Source organism: Mytilus californianus, unplaced genomic scaffold (genome assembly GCF_021869535.1).
Source record: "Mytilus californianus isolate M0D057914Y unplaced genomic scaffold, xbMytCali1.0.p SCAF_2, whole genome shotgun sequence".
Lineage (NCBI taxonomy): Eukaryota > Metazoa > Mollusca > Bivalvia > Mytilida > Mytilidae > Mytilus > Mytilus californianus.
Window position 1 is genome coordinate 7317662 of NW_026262668.1, and position 25689 is coordinate 7343350.

General features: G+C 32.4%; 1 protein-coding gene across 1 annotated transcript; it reads left to right on the forward strand.

Moving 5' to 3' along the window:
* Window positions 1–388: 388 nt before the first annotated feature.
* Window positions 389–18809, forward strand: LOC127728764 (histidine-rich glycoprotein-like). The gene is made up of 9 exons (XM_052236387.1): window positions 389–434; window positions 1165–1215; window positions 2878–3039; window positions 13049–13243; window positions 13630–13758; window positions 14295–14840; window positions 17489–17617; window positions 17951–18038; window positions 18761–18809. Exons 1-8 carry the CDS (start codon window positions 389–391, stop codon window positions 18019–18021), a joined length of 1329 nt encoding a protein of 442 aa, XP_052092347.1. The 3' UTR covers window positions 18022–18038; window positions 18761–18809.
* The last annotated feature ends 6880 nt before the right edge of the window (window positions 18810–25689 follow it).

Below are 25689 nucleotides of genomic sequence, written 5' to 3' on the forward strand. Positions count from 1 at the left end.
ACATACTTGCGTATTCATACTTAAAAACTTGACTATGATTCATTCTTTATTTAACCAGGGTTAATATTCTAAAGATTGTTTTTACGTCCACGGTGCTCCCGGAAATCTCAACAATGGTCATCAATGTTTCTGACTTATGTTTAACCATGAAACGCAGAGTATACAATGAATTGAATAATCAACCATTTTGAAAAGTAAATGAAGTGAAAGAAAAAGAGTGCATAAGTGCATGATAGAAAATCATAAGTTATTAATTACATGTTATGTATTGTGTAGGTGAAAACAGCAAAACTGTAAACACTTACTTACTGGTACTTCATGGTAACATGTGGCTATTTACCTTTACTTTATAAGTAAAACCGCAAAGTCTATTTACATATCAAGCAGCATGGCTCAATGGATATGTGTTCTGCTCCTAGTGGTCGTCACTGCAGGTAATGTTTCATTATTATAATATATTATAAAACATCCGCTGCAACTCATATATATGTGAAGCTTTTTATGGAGATAATTGAATGATAGTTATACAAAAAAGAAATGCATGATAGTCAGTTTAGAACAATAACTCCCTTTGCATTTTACACAGGCTCCGTTTTCACAACTAATTTCATTGACGCATGCGTGTGTCAAACTATTCTGACTGTGCTATCTTAATAACCGCTGTTTTGTTTTGCGGGCATGTTATGATTTCCACATGTAACTTCGTCGTAGAAATTTATAAAGTCAGAAATGAATTTTCCGTCCACAAAAAATGTAAAATTCCTGAAAATCAAATGTTTTTCTTATTACGAAGAGTTACCTTTATTATGTTACAGATACAACTTCTATGCAGTAAACTATTTTATTCAAATCTTGATTGCTGCCCTATTTCAAGTCAATATGTTTATAACATTTGTGTAGTAAATCAACTTAATAACTTAACAGACCAATTTACATTCGTATTTCAGAAATGTATATTTCTAACTGATATGCCTACAGTATCTATCCATCTCATGTGACAGTAAATTTTAATTTGAAAGGTTATTATTGATCTTAAAGTTTGAAATTCAATGCAACGTGTCTTGTGAACACTTATTTTTGTCGCATATTTTGACTGTTTGATTTTTTTTTTATAAATAACGAAAATGTAGCATGCTTAACTATACAAATTTATTTTTGCTACAGTTGTTACATCCGGGTATAACTCATATGGTGGTTACCCTCCAAAGATTGCAAGTAAGTATAAAAGTTTGTTGGTTTACATTTACAAGGCTTACAATAATTTAGTTAATATCATGATATCTTATGGTATCAAAAGTACGAATTCACGCTTACCGAAAACCATAATAAAATTATCCATACCTTTCTTGTATACCAAGATATAGCTAAATATCATACCACTGCAATGCAATTATATTAAGCATTTACTTTTATGCTCAGCAACAGCGATTGAAAAATCCATTGTAATTTTGGATCAAATGAAAGTTTATACAGATTTTTTTAAACACCAGTTTATCAGACACTTGCAAAGTATAGTAAAAATGTACGTTGACTCAGGGACATACATATCCAAACATTAATACTCACAATGAAGTGTTGATTAAAACAGTGCAAATGTTTAGGAATAATTACAACCGTATGCCTGAAATTTGCTGACTTAGAAAGATGACGTTATTTAATTTAGATGTTGAATTTAAATTAACTCACCTACCAATCGCTAATTTTTAACAAATAAATATCAGGAAAAAGAATTCACTGTATTATACAAATTGAATCAAAATGAGTTAAATTGTTAAACGGTTGGTCTAAACTTCAACAAATTAAGTTGTTATGGATGGGTATATTATGGATCAATTAACTTAGCATACTGTTGTATTTAGCATTTAAATTGTTAAATTGTTCTTGCATGTAAACAAGAATTTACATGCTTTAAATGCGAATAATTGGCTTCGATTGTAGAACACTTACTGCTCAAATAGATAAAACAATATCATAAATTTATTTTGGCTTACAGTCTTTTATTTCGTGATTTTACAAATTGTGTCTTGCTTTTAGCTGTAAAGGAACAAGTCAGTGTTAAGTCTGAACAGATTAAGATTGCCTCGTCAACTTTCTGTAATAACTCGCAATACATCAAAGGCAAATATATGTGAAATCTGAATTAAGATCCTTATCTCAAGATAAATCTTCAAGTATAGTACCTTTTCAGAAGAATATCGATAATCAAAATTACAGATGTGTTTTGAAAAAAATATTTAGAAATTCTGGCGTTGCTTTATATAGATATCTATTTTTTAAAAATGAAAACAACACTTTGTGAATTTCGTGCGTCTAAAGCACGTTTCTGGGTTTATCTTCATCTGGTTGCCCAAAGCCGAATATTTGAAAGTCAAGAATGTATTAGAACTGAAACAGTTAAAGAGCTATATGTCCAAAAAGAACATAAAATAATAGCCTAATCCATCTTAGGTCAACTTTGTCTGAAGGAGTCAAAACCTTACCGTCTTAATCATTCCTAAATTTATTAACAGAAAATCTGAGAAAGTTTCCTGTCAGTACCGAAGTACCGAAGTATTGCCTACTTATAAACAATTAATTAAAATTGAAAATGTATTATTTATAAATACACTATATGTACACGGAGTGATACAAATTCTTTAAGACTTTTCTGAATACAGAATTGTACCTGTGTCATGTTTAACCTACAGTTACAGTTCGAAGGTTAAGCAAGACACATGTGTCGCGTGCACTGAAATATGTATCAAACCAATCAAATTTAATAAATAAAATTAAAGTTTAAATACAATTTCATCAGCAATTAAAGCTCCATTTTAAGAATGATCATCTCTTTGAAGTTGTTATCAGCTACGTATGTATTAAATATATTTTTTCAAATAGGGCCAGATGTTTACAACAGTTACCCAGTACACAATCATGTAGTAATACATCATAGAGGAGTAGTTGACCCGGGATATTACCGTCATCCTGGAATGGGGTCATACCTAAAAAAGTACCATGGATTCAAAATAAGACATGGCAGATTTTCTTACAATGGAATAGGTACTGAAAAGTAATTGTATAATCAAATTCATTCTTATTTCACTTAATTCAAGATGGTTGTTTCCAATCTCTTTCACATTGGCCGAATATAATATATATATATATATGTTTATAAAATGTCTGAATTATAGCCAACGATAAATCCTACTGGGCAATGGATCATATAATTATGATACAGTACACTACAAAATATAATATATAATAAGCAAGTCTAAAAGGGTACAACATCACCAAAAAGAAAATAAAATCATGAACAAAAGTTAAATATTTCGGATAACTTATATCCTTCATCAGTAAGATTTCAAATGGTTCTTATCTTGAAATGTGGTAGTCACACCGCAATAGTAGTCTTGATCGTCATACAAATCATCACGAATTAATACGCTGGTAAATGTTTTCAATATTGATGTTTGGAAGGAGGAATAAATTCATTAAAACTGTGAGAGTCCTGTACATGTACTGAAGCTTGAGTTACTGGAAACAAGTGATGGTAGGGACTCATTCTATGTTTTTTCATTAATGCCCTCTGGGGAAACTGTTCTTAACTTCCTTATCCAAAAACTTTCCCGAGCAAGTCTGTCGGCCATTGACCAACCCTCGTTGTGGTTCATGATAGTGATGGTAAGGTTTTTGAGATTAGCTTGAGCGTCCCCATGTGATCTCAAATGACGACTTACGGGGAGGTCGGGCTTGCAAGTGTAGTCACTTCGATGACCATTTATGCGTTTGTTGAATGGCTGTTCTGTCTCGCCAACATACTACATGCCACATCGACACTGAAGAAGGTATACAATATTCTGGGTTTTGCAAGTTACATTGCAATATATAGTGTATACGAACCCAGTGGAGTGGCAAGTAAAAGTTTGAGTGTTCAGTATTTGTTTGCAGTTATGTGTGTGTCCGTGATTTCGTGGTAGTGTCCCCCCGCCTCAGGTATAGGGGTTTTTTCGCTTAGAAACCAAGCAAGAGCAGGGCAAAATGGGCAAAATCTAACATAAAGGAGTAAGAGTAAGAGCTAGCCGATTTGATTTCGGCAAATGTGTCCAGTAAGATACTATAAAGAAAACGGTAGTATTCATTCTTCTATAGGCGACAATACTAACATTTTCTAAACAACACTTTTTATCATAAAAACCTGGACAAAAAAGTAACGTGTGGTATTAGAACTTAATTTTTCTGTTTTAGAAATTCAAGTCAAATGGTATAATGACCATCCTCGAACTGAGCTTATTTATGGTATCAATGGCCACCGTCTTTTTACATCCAATGTATGAAAATTTTTGAAGTCTTCAAATAATTCTCAAAGAAAATATTTCAATGTGTTTCAAGATTTATATTGTAAATATACGCATTGCAGTTATTCATAAATAGATTTTTAAAACTTTATACCCTTACATCCAATCACAGCCCTCCAAATTTGACTTTCTTCACCTACCTTGGGTACACAGAAGGTTAACCTAAAGCCTGGACAAATGTAATACTACTATTTTCCTTATATCTTATTATGTGGGTATTCAATTTCGGCTTAACGGTTTTGTATTAAGAAGAGTATATTCATAAGACATAAATATGTTTTCGTTCTAGATATGCTTATGTTATTTTCAACTGAACGGTGACCTTTTACCTGGAAATTTTGGCTTACTGACAAAAAGGTAGTATGTGAAAGTATAACGAAAACATAAAAAAAATATATAGTCTTGCGATACATGTTATCTTTTTGAATCATGGTATGCGAAAATTAAAAAAAGAAACAAACTACACACCCAGCGAAGCAGAAACTATTGACCCTTCCGGAGTACATGAGTTCATCACTGGTTTTTGCTGGGGTTCCTGTTGCGCAATCTTCACTTTTCTTTGTAGTGATTTATATACTGTTGTTTGTCTTTTCGTTTTTTGTCTCTGACAGTGATGTTATATGTATTTATTCGTCTTTTCGTTTTTTGTCTTTGACACTGATGTTATATGTATTTATTCGTCTTTTCGTTTTTTGTCTTTGACACTGATGTTATATGTATTTATTCGTCTTTCCGTTTTTTGTCTTTGACAGTGATGTTACATGTTTTTATTCGTCCTTTCGTTTTTTGTCTTTGACAGTGATGTTATATTTATTTATTCGTCTTTCCGTTTTTTTGTCTTTGACAGTGATGTTACATGTTTTTATTCGTCTTTTCGTTTTTAGTCTTTGACAGTGATGTTATATGTATTTATTCGTCTTTCCGTTTTTTGTCTTTGACAGTGATGTTACATGTTTTTATTGGTCTTTTCGTTTTTAGTCTTTGATTGATTGATTGATTATTGGTTGCTTAACGTCCAGTGGCAAATATTTCATGCATATTCAGGACGAGAACAAGTTCACAATAAATACAATATGTAGGTTCTGTAATAGATTAAGGGGTTAAGGTCGGAGAAATTTAGACTGCCACGGGAAATGAGGGTATATTGGATAGGGACAGAAATTTAGCCTTCCAACAGGTCACCTACGGACCCCTCAAAGAGTTGTTGCAAGGGTTCTTAACGTGCAAAGAGCGTGGCACTCTCTTTACACGAGGCATCGGATTTAACGTCCCCATTCTGACCGGACGTGGCTGCAAATTTGTACATCCCGCACAGCCAAACGGACGCCCCACTTTAGCACGGGTTTTACTGCCGGTCGGAGGAAGACCAATGGTGACCATACTTCTATTCCCCAGTCACCCTTGGGGGTATTTTAGTCTTTGACAGTGATGTTATATTTATTTATTCGTCTTTTCGTTTTTTGTCTTTGATAGTGATGTTACATGTTTTTATTCGTCTTTTCGTTTTTAGTCTTTGACAGTGATGTTATATGCATTTATTCGTCTTTCCGTTTTTTGTCTTTGACAGTGATGCTACATGTTTTTATTCGTCTTTTCGTTTTTTGTCTTTGACAGTGATGTTATATTTATTTATTCGTCTTTTCGTTTTTTGTCTTTGACAGTGATGTTACATGTTTTTATTCGTCTTTTCGTTTTTAGTCTTTGACAGTGATGTTATATGCATTTATTCGTCTTTCCGTTTTTTTCTTTGACAGTGATGTTACATGTTTTTATTCGTCTTTTCGGTTTTAGTCTTCGACAGTGATGTTATATGTATTTATTCGTCTTTCCGTTTTTTGTCTTTGACAGTGATGTTACATGTTTTTATTCGTCTTTTCGTTTTTAGTCTTTGACAGTGATGTTATATGTATTTATTCGTCTTTTCGTTTTTTGTCTTTGACAGTGATGTTACATGTTTTTATTCGTCTTTTCGTTTTTTGTCTTTGACAGTGATGTTATAATTTATTTATTCGTCTTTTCGTTTTTTGTCTTTGACAGTGATGTTACATGTTTTTATTCGTCTTTTCGTTTTTTGTCTTTGACAGTGATGTTATATTTATTTATTCGTCTTTTCGTTTTTTGTCTTTGATAGTGATGTTACATGTTTTTATTCGTCTTTTCGTTTTTAGTCTTTGACAGTGATGTTATATTTATTTATTCGTCTTTTCGTTTTTTGTCTTTGATAGTGATGTTACATGTTTTTATTCGTCTTTTCGTTTTTAGTCTTTGACAGTGATGTTATATGCATTTATTCGTCTTTCCGTTTTTTCTTTGACAGTGATGTTACATGTTTTTATTCGTCTTTTCGGTTTTAGTCTTCGACAGTGATGTTATATGTATTTATTCGTCTTTCCGTTTTTTGTCCTTGATAGTGATGTTACATGTTTTTATTCGTCTTTTCGTTTTTTGTCTTTGACAGTGATGTTATAATTTATTTATTCGTCTTTTCGTTTTTTGTCTTTGACAGTGATGTTACATGTTTTTATTCGTCTTTCCGTTTTTTTCTTTGACAGTGATGTTACATGTTTTTATTCGTCTTTTCGTTTTTTGTCTTTGACAGTGATGTTATATTTATTTATTCGTCTTTTCGTTTTTTGTCTTTGATAGTGATGTTACATGTTTTTATTCGTCTTTTCGTTTTTAGTCTTTGACAGTGATGTTATATTTATTTATTCGTCTTTTCGTTTTTTGTCTTTGATAGTGATGTTACATGTTTTTATTCGTCTTTTCGTTTTTAGTCTTTGACAGTGATGTTATATGCATTTATTCGTCTTTCCGTTTTTTCTTTGACAGTGATGTTACATGTTTTTATTCGTCTTTTCGGTTTTAGTCTTCGACAGTGATGTTATATGTATTTATTCGTCTTTCCGTTTTTTGTCTTTGACAGTGATGTTACATGTTTTTATTCGTCTTTTCGTTTTTAGTCTTTGACAGTGATGTTATATGTATTTATTCGTCTTTCCGTTTTTTGTCTTTGATAGTGATGTTACATGTTTTTATTCGTCTTTTCGTTTTTTGTCTTTGACAGTGATGTTATAATTTATTTATTCGTCTTTTCGTTTTTTGTCTTTGACAGTGATGTTACATGTTTTTATTCGTCTTTTCGTTTTTTGTCTTTGACAGTGATGTTATATTTATTTATTCGTCTTTTCGTTTTTTGTCTTTGATAGTGATGTTACATGTTTTTATTCGTCTTTTCGTTTTTAGTCTTTGACAGTGATGTTATATTTATTTATTCGTCTTTTCGTTTTTTGTCTTTGATAGTGATGTTACATGTTTTTATTCGTCTTTTCGTTTTTTGTGTTTGACAGTGATGTTATATTTATTTATTCGTCTTTTCGTTTTTTGTCTTTGACACTGATGTTATATGTTTTTATTCGTCTTTTCGTTTTTTGTCTTTGACAGTGATGTTATATGTTTTTATTCGTCTTTTCGTTTTTTGTCTTTGACACTGATGTTATATTTATTTATTCGTCTTTCCGTTTTTTGTCTTTGACACTGATGTTATATGTATTTATTCGTCTTTTCGTTTTTTTTTCTGTCTTTGACAGTGATGTTACATGTATTTTTTCGTCTTTTTGTTTTCTGTCTTTGACACTGATGTTATATGTATTTATTCGTCTTTTCGTTTTTTTTTTTTTTGACAGTGATGTTATATGTATTTATTCGTCTTTTCGTTTTTTGTCTTGACAGTGATGTTATATGTATTTATTCGTCTTTTCGTTTTTTGTCTTTAACAGTGATGTTATATAGATATAAGAAGATGTGGTATGAGTGCCAATGAGACAACTCTCCATCCAAGTCATGTTTAGACAAGTCGGGTTTAAACGTTTTAATGGTACCAAACCTTCACCCTTATCTGAAAGAATAGTGTAACATCACAACATAGAAAGACACACTATAAAATATCTGTATTGGCATGTAATTTCTACAATAATAAGCAAAACACTCACACGTTGCACCTAGAAATCTTCTTTTTATCAAATTTTATTACATTCTTAAGCGGTCAAGAAGTCAGAAAACGCCCGGTGTTTACGTTTGACGACGGAAGCATACCTATGGCGTCACCTAGTTAAGGGGCCAAAGAAGATAACATCGTTTCGCGTTGTATTTAATGAAAATTTTACACTGAAATAATGATTGAAATTGAATTATGTACTTGTTTTGCATTAGAATAGAGATAACGGTCTTTGACAGTGATGTTATATGTATTTATTCGTCTTTTCGTTTTTTGTCTTTGACAGTGATGTTATATGTATTTATTCGTCTTTTACGTTTTTTGTCTTTGACAGTGATGTCATATGTATTTATTCGTCTTTTCGTTTTTTGTCTTTTACAGTGATGTTATATAGATGTAAGAAGATGTGCTATAAGTGCCAATGAGACATCTCTCCATCCAAGTCATATTTAGACAAGTTTGGTTTTAAAGTTTTAATGGTACCAAACCTTCATCCTTATCTGAAAGAATAGTTACATGTCAATACATTCCGCAATTCAAAATGTCGGCTTCCTTAGTAACAGACAAGGAGACAGAGAATTTTACGTTTACTGTCATCCAATCAGAACAACTGATACAAAATAATTGCATTAGAATTAAGAGATAACTTAATACCACATCTTCTTATCTCTTAATTCGTCTATTCTAATGCAAAACAAGTACATAATTCAATTTCAATCATTATTTCAGTGTAAACTTTTCATTAAAGAAAATTCCGCGAAAAGATGTTATCTTTCTTTGGCCCCTAAACTAGGTGACATCATAGGTATGCTTCCGGCGTCAAACGTAAACACCGGGCGTTTTCTGGCTTTTTGACCGCTTCAGAATGTAATAAAATTTGATAAAAAGAAGATTTATAGGTTCAACATATGATTTTTTTGCTTATTATTGTAGAATGTCAATCAAATCCGCAATTCAAAATGTCGGCTTCCTTTGTTACAGACAAGGAGATAGAGAATTTTACGCTTACTGTCATCCAATCAGAACCATTGATACAAAATAATTGCATTAGAATTAAGAGATAACTGTGAAAATTCCGCGAAAAGATGTTATCTTCTTTGGCCCCTAAACTAGGTGACGTCATATGTATGCTTCCGGCGTCAAACGTAAACACCGGGCGTTTTCTGGCTTCTAGACCGCTTCAGAATGTAATAAAATTTGATATAAAGAAGGTTTCTATGTGCAACACGTGAGTTATTTTGCTTATTATTGTAAAAATTGCATGTAAATACATTCCGCAATTCAAAATGTCTGCTTCCTTAGTTACAGACAAGGAGATAGAGAATTTACGCTCACTGTCATCCAATCAGAACCATTGATACCATATAATTGCATTAGAATTAAGAGATAACTGTATTGTATTTGAAGCTTTGCGGACGTCCATCGGTAGTTTTACTGTCGCTAATTTAGTTTACCTGGCGACGCGTAGCGGAGACAGGTAAACGGGTATTTGCGACAGTAAAACTACCGATGGACGTCCGCAAAGCTTCAAATACAATACAGTTATCTCTACTATAATGCAAAACAAGTACATAATTCAATTTCAATCATTATTTCAGTGTTATTAAGAGACAGGTAAACGGGTATTTGCGACAGTAAAACTACCGAAGGACGTCCGCAAAGCTTCAAATACAATACAGCTATCTCTATTTTAGTGCAAAACAAGTACATAATTCATTTCAATCATTATTTCAGTGTAAAATTCTCATTAAAGAAAATTCCGCGAAAAGATGTTATGTTCTTTGGCCCCAAAACTAGGTGACGTCATAGGTATGCTTCCAGCGTCAAACGTAAACACCGGGCGTTTTCTGGCTTCCTTAGTTACAGACAAGGAGATAGAGAATTTTACGTTTACTGTCATCCAATCAGAACCATTGATACAAAATAATTGCATTAGAATGAAGAATTTTCGTTTTATGTCTTTGACACTGACTTTATATGTATTCATTCGTATTTTCGTTTAGTGTCTTGAAAGTGATGTTACATGGATTTATTCGTCTTTTCGTTTTTTTCATTGACACAGACGTTACATGAATTTATTCGTCTTTTCGTTTTTTGTCTTTGACACTGATGTTACATGCATTTATTCGACTTATGGTTTTTGATTGCCTCTAGAAATATTCTCTTTTTTTCATTTTAGAGGTTCAGTTTTATTGATGCTTTATCAATAAAACTAACACACATAAAAAACGAAAACTATTATTCATTTTAGGATATAAATTAAACTGTGGCAAAATGCGTTTTTATCGACTATTGAAAAGTTGTTACATTAAATACCATAGCAGAGGTAGATGTTTTGAACGATTCAGAAAACAACACATTTTTGCTGTTTACAACGGTAATTACAACCAAACAAATGATAAATTTTAACAGCAGTTGCTTAAAAGTGTTAAGAATGTATTATTTTCCATATATATGATCATTTAGATTCAGATTAAATATAGTCTACAGTCAAGAAAACCATACCACAGATATGATCTTGGAAAAAATAAACGTTGAAGACCTTGATGATTGAATAAAATTATAATATAGTTTATAAATTAAAAAAAATGATAGTTATAACCACATGGCTGGACACACAAATCACCATGATAGTCGGTAAACACTTCACTACCACTAACTATATTTGACGTGATGCGCAATAACTTTCACATGCCTGAATGCATAATTACAAATTTCATCACATGGCAATCTGACTATATCTAAGCTTCGCTTACAGGGATCTGAAAACTCTCCGTTTTTCTTTCTGTTCAGCTGGTAATTTCACCAGCCAATGAAATTTTAGCCTTCGAATTTTTGAAGGCGTGTATAAATCCTTCAAAACCAGAGGATACCGAAAGTTCTTTAGAACAAAATGTAGAAAAGGGGGTTTTCAGATCCTTGTAAGCAAAGCTTGAGCATAGGATCTGTATTTTAATCATATTGATCACATGGTTAAATCTATTAATTGCCAAAACCAATCAGTAAAAGAAGGGAGTGTTAGTAATATATAATCCCACCATAGTGTAAATGGTGCTTCAACCACTCCCACTTCTTCTAAATTCAGTAATGACACTGGCTGTTAGAGTTTTCCAACGTTAAGGGCATACGTTACAGTTTCAGGGGAGATAATGACGTTGCTTACGTAAAATGTTATTATTCGCGACGTCAAACTGCAACATATCGGGAAAAGATGCATTTTTCGAGGGATTTTAATCATTAGCTTGAAAACGAGTACATGGACCCCTCTTTTTTTAAAATGACATTTGACTTGATGCGGTATTTGTTTCAATTTTTATGAAGAAATCACCGATGAAATATTTTTAAGTTAGATAAATATACATAAACAATGCCGTTTTTTTCTAAAATCATGAAAATTTAATAAAAATTAACTGTTAACAAAGAATTATTACACAAATTAAGAGCGAACTTCCTGCAACGAAGAACTTCCAAATCTTTTTACAAAAATCCTCATGTATTTATCTTTTGAAGCAAAAAAGTTAAGTATGTCTTTCCAAAGGATAGATAAAGGCAACAGTAGTATATCGCTGTTTGAAATTCATAAATCGATTGAGAAAAAAACAAATCCGGGTTACAAACTAAAACTGAGGGAAACGCGTCAAATATAAGAGGAGAACTACGACACAACAGAAACACAACATTAAAATGTAACACACACTGAAACGAACTATAATATAACAATGGCCATTTTCCTGCCTTGGTACATGACATTTTAAGAAAAAAATGGTGGGTTGAACCTGGTTTTGTGCCTAGCCAAACCTCCCGCTTTTATGGCAATGTTAAATATAACATTAAAATGACAACATTACATGACAGGACTACAATACAAATAAATGGGAGAACATATATGACAGAGAAACATACGAATAATAGCTAACAAAAGGTACCAGAAATGTCCAAGAAACCGAAATTTTAAGTAAATGTCCAAAATTTTGACTCCATTTATCTCTAAATTAAGTACATGCAGGTATATTTTTTATTACATTTTTTATGAATTTTCTAGGTAAAAAATAGCTTGTATGTAAATTTTCGTAAAAAAATCACCGCGGGATCAAAACTGTATCGTATGCCCTTAAGGACGTCATTCACTAAACTTGAGGGATGAACAATTAACATTAGAGTTAATTAAGGGGTTATCTTATATTAATAGCATTGGATAACGTTGTCAGGCACCAAACTAGTCTTATGCCCTCCCTTGCTGGTATTTTCAACTAATTTAATGATATTGACATACTGAAGTGCAACAATTGAATAGTTATTCTTCTGTTTGACCAACACAGTAAATGTCTTTCTGATTGAAAGCCAAATATACATTCTCACAGATCGAGACTACTTGCAGGAAATTAATATTTTCCGGCTATTTGGTCAAAAGACAGATTTTGTTGACACTTAAAAACAAATTTACGTGCAATTAACTTCATGGACGCCAATTTTACTAATTTTTATGAAATTGTAAATAATGAAATAATGAGTTGCAGATTTGATTTCGTGCATTTATTGTTCTCTACAACGTTTCTTTTTTTCCATGAGTATATATGTATGGTGATATGATTCTGTTGGTAGCTATTTTCATTATTTGTAAATCATTATTTCAAAATTAAAATGCTGACCTTACTTGGAAAATTAGAAAAGATTTATATAACAACCTATTTCTGTGTTTTTAAAATTAATGAAATAGGTCATACCCATGGTGGACATTATGAATCAAGAAAATACTACAAATTCCACAGTCACGGACATGGTCACGGTTATAGACACGGACATGGTGACGGTTACAGTCACGGACTTATACACGGTGTTTCTAACTATAGTTATTATAAAAAATATCACAAATTTAGAATCCAGCATCACAGATTTTCCTATGGAGGTAAAGGTACGTATCTTATGTTGCAGGTATAAAGTTGACTTCTTTAAAAACATAAATAAAACCAACTCAATTAAACAAATATAAAAACACCTCAGCATGAATACGGTAAATATATATATATTTACCGTATTTATGCTGCGGTGTTTTTATATTTGTTTAATCATATATACATATATATGTACAGAAAATATACCTAAGCATAGACATTGGCAGTTTTTTCCAATAGAAATATTAATTCATTTACATATATTTTCAAGCATTCGAGCCTGAGGAATTATTTATATTTTCTTTGATGTTGAGTTTTTAACTATTAGTGCCGTATTGATCCTTTGTTTACCATGGAAACATCATATCCCATGCGATGCATTAGTAGAACATGTTTTCTATTACAGCATTTAAACTGACATGTCATAGAAAGCGATTCTTTAAATTGTGGAACGATTGTTTTACTCACCATCATAGTAGAAGTTACTGTTTTGGATTTTTAAGAAAACAACATCTCTTTGTCACTTATGGAGCAGGTAACAGTTTTTTTGTATCTGATTGAATCTTTGTTTATGCATGTTTTACACATATAAAGATGACAATAAGAGCCATTAGTGGTTAACTGATGTTCGAAACTCGTAAATCCGTTTGGACTACACCGACCAAGAGTAAAAAAGCTTAACGGTTATCGCATACACTGCAGGTGAGTTGTAATAGTTAGCTCTAGTTTTAAAATCACGATTTTTCATTATATCTTTATATATACAAGAAATCAGATTTGTACCAAGCATTTTTTAGAAGACGGCTGCCGTTTCTGATTGTGGATTCACAATCGAAATAATGCATAGATGATTTCACTGTTCATCTACCTGGTCACAATCCGTTTTGATTCCATGCAATTTCATTTTTTAAATTTAATATATGCCTGTTTGATAATATTGTTTTCCATCAGGCCTGTTTAAACAAAAAAGTGACGGTCATGTTTTCCCATCAAATCAGACTGCTCTCTGTTTTTGAAAATGATGCAAGTTTGTTCTATCTTTGATGACTTATTTATCGTCAATTCAAATAGGTCATCACGGATACACATCTCATGGTGCTGGATATGGACATGGTCAAGGATATCATGGACAAAATAACATCTACAAACATTTAAACTTGCACAAGAAGATAGACACTCACCATGTTCAACGAATCCATCATACAGCCAACAGTCATGTATCTGCAATATCTCACCTATCCAACATACACGTGCGAAACATCCAATACGAGGCTAACAAACACGTGAGCAGAATTTCAGACGAGGCTAACAAACACATTAATAAGTTCAGACAACTGGTAAATCATCATATCAACAGACTTCACAAACAGGCAAAACATCATCTGTCTGCAGTTGATTATCAACATAAAAGACATTTGAGTGAAAGTGAATATCAGAAAAAACGACATCTGGCAAAAAAGGAACACCTCCATAAGAAACATGAATATTATTTAAGTAAACATCATAGCATGGTTGATTATGGTTATGACCAAGGACACGTAGTTACCTACCTTGATTACTACAAAAAGTACCATGGATTCAGAATTGATCATGACAGATTTTCATATGGTGGAAAAGGTAAGATAAAGATAACTTTTAAGTAAAAATAATGTTTTAAAACCATGAAAACATGCATAAGGCCACACCAAATTAATCTAGTCAATCTTTGGAGCGAGCGAAATGTTTTTATTTTTTTTTTTTTTTTCGAAGTTTAATTTTTGGCAGGCGAAAGAATTTTTTACTACCGAGCGCTATAATTTTTGATATATTTAAAACAAATCTATGAAAAGAATTTTATGCAGGCGAGCGATCAGAATCTTAACATAGTTTTGATGCTTGATGTTTTATACATCTCATATCCTAGATCTTATACAACCCTCTTCTCTATTTGTTCTCCCATAACCTGTTTATCTTTTCACAACATTTCCTATACAAAATCATAAACAACTATGAAATGGTTTTACTTGAAGCAAAAACCTACAACTTCCTGTAGTCTGATCACATAAATATGATCCTGCTGAACATGAAAAAAGTGCAACAGCTTTGAACAGGCAGATTTCAATGTTTGATGTAAGTTATAATTGATGCATTGTATGTAATTCAAATTAACATATATGTATATGCAAAGCATACATGCATGTTCAAAGCTTTTATATACAACCATACATATGTTTGTATACGACAAGCTGAAAATTGATAAAGGACTATCCTTCAAAAACCACATCAATTTATACTATTCAAATGCATCACATCAGATGTTATAAACTAACTAAACAAAAGGAACATATCAATACATTCCACTTGTTGTCTTAGTCATTTCTTTGCTGTAGAATTTAATACCAATCAAATCTTTTGTATATATAGATATATATATATACAAAAGATTTGATTGGTATTAAATTCTACAGCAAAGAAATGACTAAGACAACAAGTGGAATGTATTGATATGTTCCTTTTGTTTAGTTAGTTTATAACATCTGATGTGATGCATTTGAATAGTATAAATATATATATAATTGACACTAACGAAGACTATTTGTTCCCCCAAAATATTTTATAACACGATTTTATAACATCATCTTCGTATATTACCATCTTATAATAGTACCGTTGCGCAAATCTTTAGACTTTTATAATTTTTCCCTTATCTGCGCAGTATCGTCTATTCTAGACGATCCGGTACATATTAAATTTGCTGGTTGGTCCTTTTTATAGACTTATATATATATATATATAAACATGTGGATATTGCTCTGTGTTCTCTGTGTTGAAGGCCATACCGTGAACTATATTGCAAACCTCAACAAATTTGGTCTCTGCACTGGTGAAAGCTGGGAATAGTATATATTCTTCCAGATGGAAGGTTGTCTCATTGACAATCATACATATTCTTATTTTGAGATTTTGCAAATTATCAAATTGGATGGAAATGCTATGTAAAATTACCACATAAACTTTTTTGTCAAATTCCAGGCTTTATAACTTTTTTAATAATACTAGCGTATATAAATACCGGCAAGATTCAAGGGAAAACACTTTATTCTAAAACAGATAATAAAAAGTAAACACTATAATAGTTTCATTTGCGTTGCCATTTAAATGTCATGTACCATCAGCTTCGTGATTGATTCTCTTTTATTCGTATGCATATTATATTGGAATTATTTAAATTCCATCGGTGGCGTCAGTGCTTTGTGGTCTTGCAGTAGTCCAAATAATTGACGTCTTGAAAGGCTATTTTAATATTTTACTGTTACGCCTTCCTACGACGTCATTATTAACCGATGAAGCCATTTTTTCAATGTGGACTTTGAGATGGAATATTCGGCGGAACTTTGAGATCCAATTTTGCCATGAAATCTTCATTGACGGCTTGACATTTATGCATAGATACAAAGTCTTACCTTTTGTGTGCTTGTGGGTGCAAAATATTTCCAAAAAATATGCAAAAGTAATGATTAAATAAATTATCTCTAAAAAAAATGATTTATCAAAAATCAAATGATGAATATCAGTATCTTTGTATTTACAGCACAGATTACATTTATAAAATAAATTTAGGAGTCTAAAGATCTCTAGAAGATAGGTCGAGGATTATCTGTACTACGGAGGTAAAAAATGTAACAGTGAAGATAGTCATGCCGGTTGAAGGTCCATTTCCTTTCATTTTCAAAATATCTGAGGTTCATTGCAGTAATATCAGTCCGTGTATAGTTTTACATCATTTGACTTAGTTTGTAGGGTTTCTGAAGGTTTTTATTTGAATATTGGCATGTCTATTTTTCATTTGTGTAGAGTCATGATTTTTCAAAACTAAAATTTGATGCCATTTTTAACATGAAACCTATAAGATATACATATTCGGTGTGAGCCAAGGCTCCGTGTTGAAGGCCGTACTTTTACCTATAGTTGTTTACTTTTAACACATTGTGACTTGGATGGAGAGTTGTCTCATTGGCACTCATTCCATATCTTCTTATTTCTATAAATGATTAAAATTAAAATGTCCCTTAAAATCCTTTCTTTTCGTTTTTAAAAGGTTTCAGAAATGTTTGGGTTTTTTTTTAATCTCAGATCATCAAAAAAGCGGACATACAAGAAACACATAACTGTGGACAAAGTGCACCTAAAGCATGAACTGTGGTATGTTTGACTTTGAGTTAGTGTATTAATTCTTACAATTACTATGTGATTCATTCAAATGCAAATATTTAATGTATTTGTAGCATACACGCTGAAATGTGAAAGTAAGCAATTCTACAGTCTTTGGAGTGATTGCTGGTCTCAGTATCATAGCAGGAGTACCTGTTTTGCAAACTTGAGGAAACAACATCTCTTTATTGACTACCCTGGAGGTAAATATCTTTGATTGTAACGGATCAGAATCAGTGTAAAGGTTATTTTAGAATAATCAGAAACAAAAAAGATGAAAAAAAAACATAATTTTAGGTAATTTTAAAGTCAAATATGTCTTTTTGTAATGGTATTGTTTTTGAATAATGTTTTTATTCCGTTTTTTTGTTTTTTTGTTTTTTTGTTTTTTTTATTTTTTAATTTAAGCTTGCCTTAATTAAATTGAACTTTCCATGTTGAGTATGCAAAATGGACTATATTTATGATAATAAATAATGACTTACAATTATGGTTGCTTAAGGTATACATTGAATAATTGATTGTTTTTTATTTAGATCATGCAGATCCTTACACACCGACAAAGATTGTACTGGAGGCGGGGGACGATTATGAGTACAAAAAATAAGGGACTACTTAAATGAGGCAAGTAATTTAGTTGATGAACATAAGTAATAACGCTCAGCAACAATATGTAGCGAAAAAAAAAATAATGAGTTTTCTTCGTCAAATCCAGTTACAGGCAAATCTATCCTGAACTCCATTTATATAAGGAGATATGGTATTATTGCCAACGAGACAACTATAGATTGAAAACAAAAGGACAAGAATGTGAATATCTGCCGGTCACTGTAAAGCTTTTAACAATGAGCAAAACCCATATTGTATAGTTACGACTCAGGATGACAAAATGTTAACAAAAAGGGGAACGAAACCGCTGATTTAATATGCTCAAAACAATAAGCGAAAAACAATTATGGCAGACAGTTACCAACGACAGCAAATGGACTACTGGCTCCTGAGGGACAGGCATATAAAGAATGTAGAGTGGTAAGACTTGTGTGTGAGCCCTCAATCCTCTCCATCAGTGTTTACTAAAAATAGTAGTAATCTTTTCTGGGAGAAATCACTGTCTGCTATGTTCACAATCATTGCGTTTCTTTTTAGCGAAATGAACTAAGGTATGTAATGGTAATACACATATCGCACATACTATTAATGAAGAGAAAAGGGAAAATAGTGTCACAAAAAATAGAATGTGTGATTTAAATCGATAAACGATTTGAAAGTAGATTTTACAAAATCTGTTGACGTAACCATGGTAACCGCTGATAACTGAACAGCTAATTGTCATTTTTATATTGTAGAATGAACAATGACGAGTACGCTGATTATAAATAAATTTATTTCAACCAATGAACATTTTCGTTATACCACTTAGTAATGTTTATGTTGGGAAAAGGTAATAATATGATAATGCTTTCGCCAATATGATCCAAAATAGTTTCTGCCAGTCTACGGTAGGGGTGGCCGCACGTGGCAGGTGCGTTCGATACCGATCTTAATTTACTATGATTGCCAGTTTTCCTGGCAAAGGCCGGTGGTTTTCTCCGGACACTCTGGCTTCCACCACTAATAAAACTGACCGCCACGATATAGCTAAGAGGGGAGAAAGTGGCGTTAAACATAAACTATCAATCGAATGGATTGAATTAAAGTACAAATACTGATTTTCTAACAGGAGCCATAAGGCACCAAGATACCTAACATGATAATATCGATACGGGCGTGAGACAAAACCACGATCAAAAGAAGAACAACACAAAAAGTAAATGCTATCCGATGTCAATTTTAAGTATTTTTAATTTACTAATTTGTAAGTTTTTGACAAAACGGCTGTTATGAAAGTCTTGAATAATATATTATTGATAAAGCAAATCCACGCTTAAATCTAACGAGATCAGGTCTGTATTGTGAAACTGACTAGGTACCCGTTAGTAAAAGAAGATCTAGAAATAAAGTTATAAATTCTACGAAATGTTTTATGATCAAACCTCTGATTATATTTGCAGTCTCGTTCCTTGATATCTTTTCCAAGTTTATGACTATAGTACTGGTATGGCATTTAAAAAAAAAAGAGGCGGAAGATTCCAAGGGGACATTCAAAACTAATAAGTCCAGAAAAAAACTTACATAACCTTGGCAAAAAAAACGAAAAACGACGAAAATAAGAAGTCCACAACACACTACATAAAAACTAACGATTGAACCACAAGAACTCCATCAAAAACTCAAGGATATTAAGCAGTTCATGCTCGATATTTAGTACGTGTGGTGTTGTTCATGCAAGTATAAATCTTGTAATAAGTCTCATCCGGAGATGTCACAATCGAAAAAAGGGGACTGGAATGTGGTTACAACAATTGAAACATGTCCGTGGTCATCTGTGACATAGATATTCCATAACGGAACGGTCAATCAACTCAAGATGGCGTCCGAACAACATTCGAAGGAATGATTTCAACTTCACCCCATGATACCCTTGGTTCAATAGCTTCATTGTAAGCAGCAATCAAATAAATCATGATAGGAAACGCATGCTCTGAAATATCATACCAACTGGGAGATAAATACTCCATATGCAGCCGCTGCTGTAATGTTGCTACATGGAAACAAAAAATCCCAATTCGGAAGCTGAAATCATCCCTTTTGTAGTAAATTTTTATCACAACCGACCCTCATTTTCAATTTCTAGATTTAAGTCAATGTTCTGAACATCAATTGTCGAACTTCTTTTTATCAAAATTCCCTTTTTACGTTGGTCTGTTTTTCGTGAAAGGAACAACCTACCACAAGACATTACTTTAATTGTGATGTTAAGAAAGCCCATTCATATTATGATACTGCTTGTAGAAAAGTCCAGATAATTCATGCCAGACTCCTGGTTTAAGTTAAGTGAACGTCTTTTCCATAAACAATATTGTTCATTTCAACCTCTCTATATGTGGACGGGTTGAGAACAGCAAGCACTTCATGCTAGATTGCCAAAATTATAGATTCAAAGAACACAAACCATTTATACTCTTTAAAGAAATGTCAACATACAAACTTTCTTATCACGTAGTGAACGCGAAAAATGTTTACAATTGTACATAATTTTATTTTGGAAACAAGAAGATTAAGCATTTAATTCTTCTACCTTGATTTCAAAATAAATTAAAGTAAGAAATTTAATCAAAATTATATGGTAGTGCATAAGATTTAACAGGCAATTGATTATTGAAAGAAAAAAATCCTGCCATCATTATCGCATACATTATATATTGCAACATTTAACGATACTGATATAGAGAAATGCCAACACATGCTACAACATTGAAAACTTCTATCGTACATTCATCAAGACATCATGCACTTGAGGCGATTTAGAGCTTGACCTGTTGAATAGACACTTGTCTATATTTGACCTCTAGATGTATTTCAGAAACGTTTGTGTCATCGGTTTTCCATGTCATAGACGTAAATACTCTTCGTTTATGTAAATATAAATAAAGATATGTAATTCAAAGAGAACAATAAAGTTGTGTTCTATTTTTAATATGTCTTTAATTGATGGACTCAGTATCCTTTTCCATAGGATCTACCACCAAAACCGCCTCTACTTCCTCTTCCGCACAACCTTTGCCACCATAACCGCCTCCACCATAACCTTTGCCAATATAACCTCCTCTTCCTCCGTTATAACCGCCGCCACTATGTCCACCTCCTCCGCCACTTCCACCATAACCTTTGCTCCATAACCGCGTCCTCCGCCATAACCGCCGCCACCATATTCAACACCGCCCCCTAATCCACCGCGACCACCGCCTCTTCCTTAACCTTCGTATCCTCCACCTCCCCTGCCTCCTCCACCACCGCCATAAAGACCTGCAGCATTGGCTCAAGCAATAAGGGCTAACAGGGTAAGAAGAATAAAGGATCTCATCTTGGTTCCTGGAAAATTAATCCACAGAAAAGATGACACATAAATAGATCTTTATTGTATCAAGAAATGTCAGATATAGCAAAGTATCTTATGTTGTAATTCTTACCCGAAAGAACTACCGATGAAGGATATCAAATCATATTTTTTACCAATTTGAAACTCTTATTCCGCATTGATATGTTATAGGTTGCACTTTGTAAATGCAGCTGTTTCTCAAACCACGCCTCTTTTGGGGAGATATTTAATATTCATAGGTATGTTAATTTGTTAACGTACTGGTTCCCATTGATGATCTCTGTGTTTCATCTCATAGAGACATCACTTGGGAATGTAACCAGTATTGAAAAACATGGTAGCGGTTAAATTTTAATTCTTAGGAGGTCCAAAAATGGAGGTAAGTGTAGTATAGAATTTTAGTATAAGTTTAAACTCTTAGAAGTTCAGGGCATATAAATGTTGAAAATATGCCGCACAGCCCTATATTTTGACCTTTGAATAAAATAGTAGTGCATATAAACTTTCCGTTCTGGGATATTATTTTTCACGAAACTTCATAGTAAAAGTGTCACAATTTTAGCCGCAAAGGGAGTTCCTATGGGAAATTGCATTGTCAGTATTTACAGAATTGCAACCTATATAGGGTCAAAAAATAGAACATACAGAATTTCACAAAATCTGGTTTATCTCGGAGATTTTAAAGAATTTAACTCAAATATGAAGTTTTATAAATATTTCATGAAGATTGAGAAAATCCGGGGCCTTAAATATGATGACTCAGCATAAATTCACAGTTTACAGTATGCATGGTTTACTTAAAGCCCTGAATTCAAAATAAATTCATAATATATGCCTATTTGTAATTTAAATTGTTTAGAAGTGATCATATTTACTCTTCGCAGTAATTGCAACTCATTGATCCTTCCTAAATATTTTTGGTGGGGTGTTTTTGTCCTGTCGATAACCCAAAATTAAGCCGTAATGCCTAAATGTGCTTTTTTGTGACCGCGGCATAAAAAAGTACAAGCTAGAATTACAAAAAGACCTCAATAAAACTTACAATAGTGTGTTCTATCCTAAATATGTAGTAAATATTCCACATTGCTAGAAACAGGGAAAAAAATTAGGAAATGTGAGGCCCAAGGGGCAAAAAACAGAGAAAAATGCCTCCCCCTGGGTCATAAAACAGATAATTTAACTTGTAAATGGTATGATTTGTTTATTTTAAATGTCTTTGGTAAGGTAAACAATAACTGTGCTAGGAAGTTATGCAAAAATCAGATGTAAGCAGTCATTTCAATCAAACTTTTAGTGAATTTATGCACCAGACTGATATCTTCATAAATACAACTTTTGCAAATATGGCTTTGTTTAAACACTTCTAGTTCATATATTAACTAACTTACGTTAGATATATGGTTAGGGATTATACTGTTGTGACAAGAATTCTAAACTGACCATTTGAGGCAGAAATTGTGAACTTTCTTTGACAAATAGGCATACAGTAAGATGTGGACTGGAGACACAGGCAGGATTGGATACTTTGTATAATCTTGAATGTTGGAATGCTTAACTACTAAACAATACATTTATAGTATTCTAAAATGCTTTCAATTTGTTATCAGAATAGTTTCAAACAGGTTTTGGACAGTTCATGTCAGATAACATGCATATAGGGTAAGCTAGCAATAATTAGAGTCTTGTTTTCAAATCTTTAAAAAATTGAAACAGGGGTAGGGATATAAAATTTACTGTAAAAGGAAAATTAGAGTATATGCAGTGATTTCTTTAAGGCTATAATTCTGATAAATAAGTATTGTTGTGAGAAAAAGTGTTTTTAGAGAGTTTTCTATTTGAATAAATGTTTGTATAGGTTGCACTTTGTAAATACAGCTGTTTCTCATACCACGCCTCTTTTGGGGAGATATTTAATATTCATAGGTATGTTAATTTGTTAACGTACTGGTTCCCTCTGGCCTTTCTTAGTCTTGTATGTTTTTTTTTATTTTAGTTCATTTATATGTTTTGGAGTTTAGTGTGAAGTCCATTTTCACTGAACTAGTACACAATTTTATTTAGGGGCCAGCTGAGGACCACATCCGGGTGCGAGATTTTCTCGCTGCGTTGAAGACCCATTGGTGGCCTTCGGCTGTTGTCTACTCTTTGGTCTGGTTGTTGTCTCTTTGACATAATCCTCATTTCCATTCTCAATTTGATGAAATTACATAGAGAATTTACAAAACGACACTATTAAATATTTGAATTTTTATAATTCAAACATTGCATTTATTTGGATTTTTTTTTTTTTTTATTTCAATCAATTTAATTGAGTACATATGATTTTTTTATTAAATATTTTAATGCCTGAATTAAGCAAAAAGGTTCAAATATATTCTGTGAAAAACTGAAACAGCTAAAAAAACACTAAATGTTTCATGAATTGGACTGCCATTGCAGAGTCGGAAATATCCAAAGCCATTTCGCATTTGAAATTCAATAAATCATCAAGCTTTGACAGCATTAGAAATAATATAAGGAAGGAACAAACTTTCCATCTAAATAGCTATCTGACAATTGTTGATACCTGTCTATCAGCAGGTGTAAACCCAAAATCGTGGGCTGAAGGTTATACTACACTATTTTTTTAATGCAACGATGCAAGTGACTCTAACAATTATAGAGCAATAACAATAACAGGTGCAATTGGAAAATTTTTTAACAGAATTTTAAGTTTTCGACTGGACAGATTTCTTCATGAACATTGTATCGTACATGAAAGCCGAATTGATTCACAAAGAAAGCCAGAACGGCAGACCATATGTTCATACTTAACTGCCTCGTGACCAAATACTCTAACTCAAAAGAAGGTTGACTGTTTGCCTGTTTTGTTTATTTTCCGAAGGCATGTGATACTGTTATTCATACAGCAATTATAATTAATCAACTTGAAATTGGGGTTCGGTCTTACTTCTATAACATTGTCAAGAATATGTATGAAATCAACAAATCATGGGGAAAAAATCAAAATTATATCAGTGTTTTTCCCAAAAACATACTGGCGTCAAACAAGGTAACAACCTTAGTCCTGACTTATCCAAGATATTTATAAACGATTTACTAAACAATTTGTCAAGAACAAGGGACCCTGTCAATGTTAATGATAAAGATTCACCTAATTTAATGTATGCTGATGATATTGTTTTATTATGAAGATCAGCAGAAGGGCTACAAGATAAGCTGAACATGCTTGACAAATTTTGCAAAGATTGGTGTCTCAACGTGAACACTAACAAAACAAGGATTTTGATTTTTAAAAAATTCAGACCGACATGTTAAACAGAAATTCACATTCCAGAATATATACCTGGAATGATTTTCAAAATACAAGTATCAGACTTATATTTAAGCTAATTTGGCTCACTTAGCTATGCTCAAAGTGAACTGTACAAGAAATCTCATTATAAATTGCAGAAAGATTTTTTATCGCTAAATCTTAACATCACTACAAGTATTTATGTTTTTGATCACACTCATTCCTCTTTAAAATTTTGCGTCTTGATTTAGCAGTCAAACACATATTAGTTATTCAAAATTGGAATTAGAAGATCTATATTGATTATTTTTTTTTTTTTTTCTATAAATGAAAATATTTTTATATTCTAATGGCATCATCCCCTGGTATCAACTGCATTCAAAATACTTTGTATGCTTTTGATACTGGTATGATAAAGACATTTCCACATATACATATTTAGCATGCCAGTCAGTCTTGAAGATATCACCCCTTGGTGTCAGTTGCATTTAGGATACCACACTGCTATCTTACTTGCGGCTGACACGAGAAGGACTGTAAACATGCGCAACATTTTGGGCGAGACAACTATATATAATTATGTAGTATTATTTTACAAAAGCTTAGGCTGCTTAAAAATTTACTTAAGACAGTTATATGTCACTTGATTTTATTGAATGTTATTTGTTTTAATCTCAAATTATATGGTTATTGCCATGTCAAATGTGTATGCCCTAAATATTTTTATTCTTCTTCTTCTATACACACCAAATTAAAAGGTATGAAAATTAACTGAATTTACTGTGTATGAATTTTTGACATTCACTTGTTTTTGATAATATGTCTTTTGATTGAGTTAAGCCATTTCAATTGATATTTTATAGTGTGTCTTTCTATGTTGTGATGTTACACTATTGTTTCAGGATGGTGAATGTAGGCGCCTATTAAAACGTTTAAACCCGCTGCACTTGTTTGCATCTGTCCTAAGTCAGGAACCTGGTGTTCAGTAGTTGTCGTTTGTT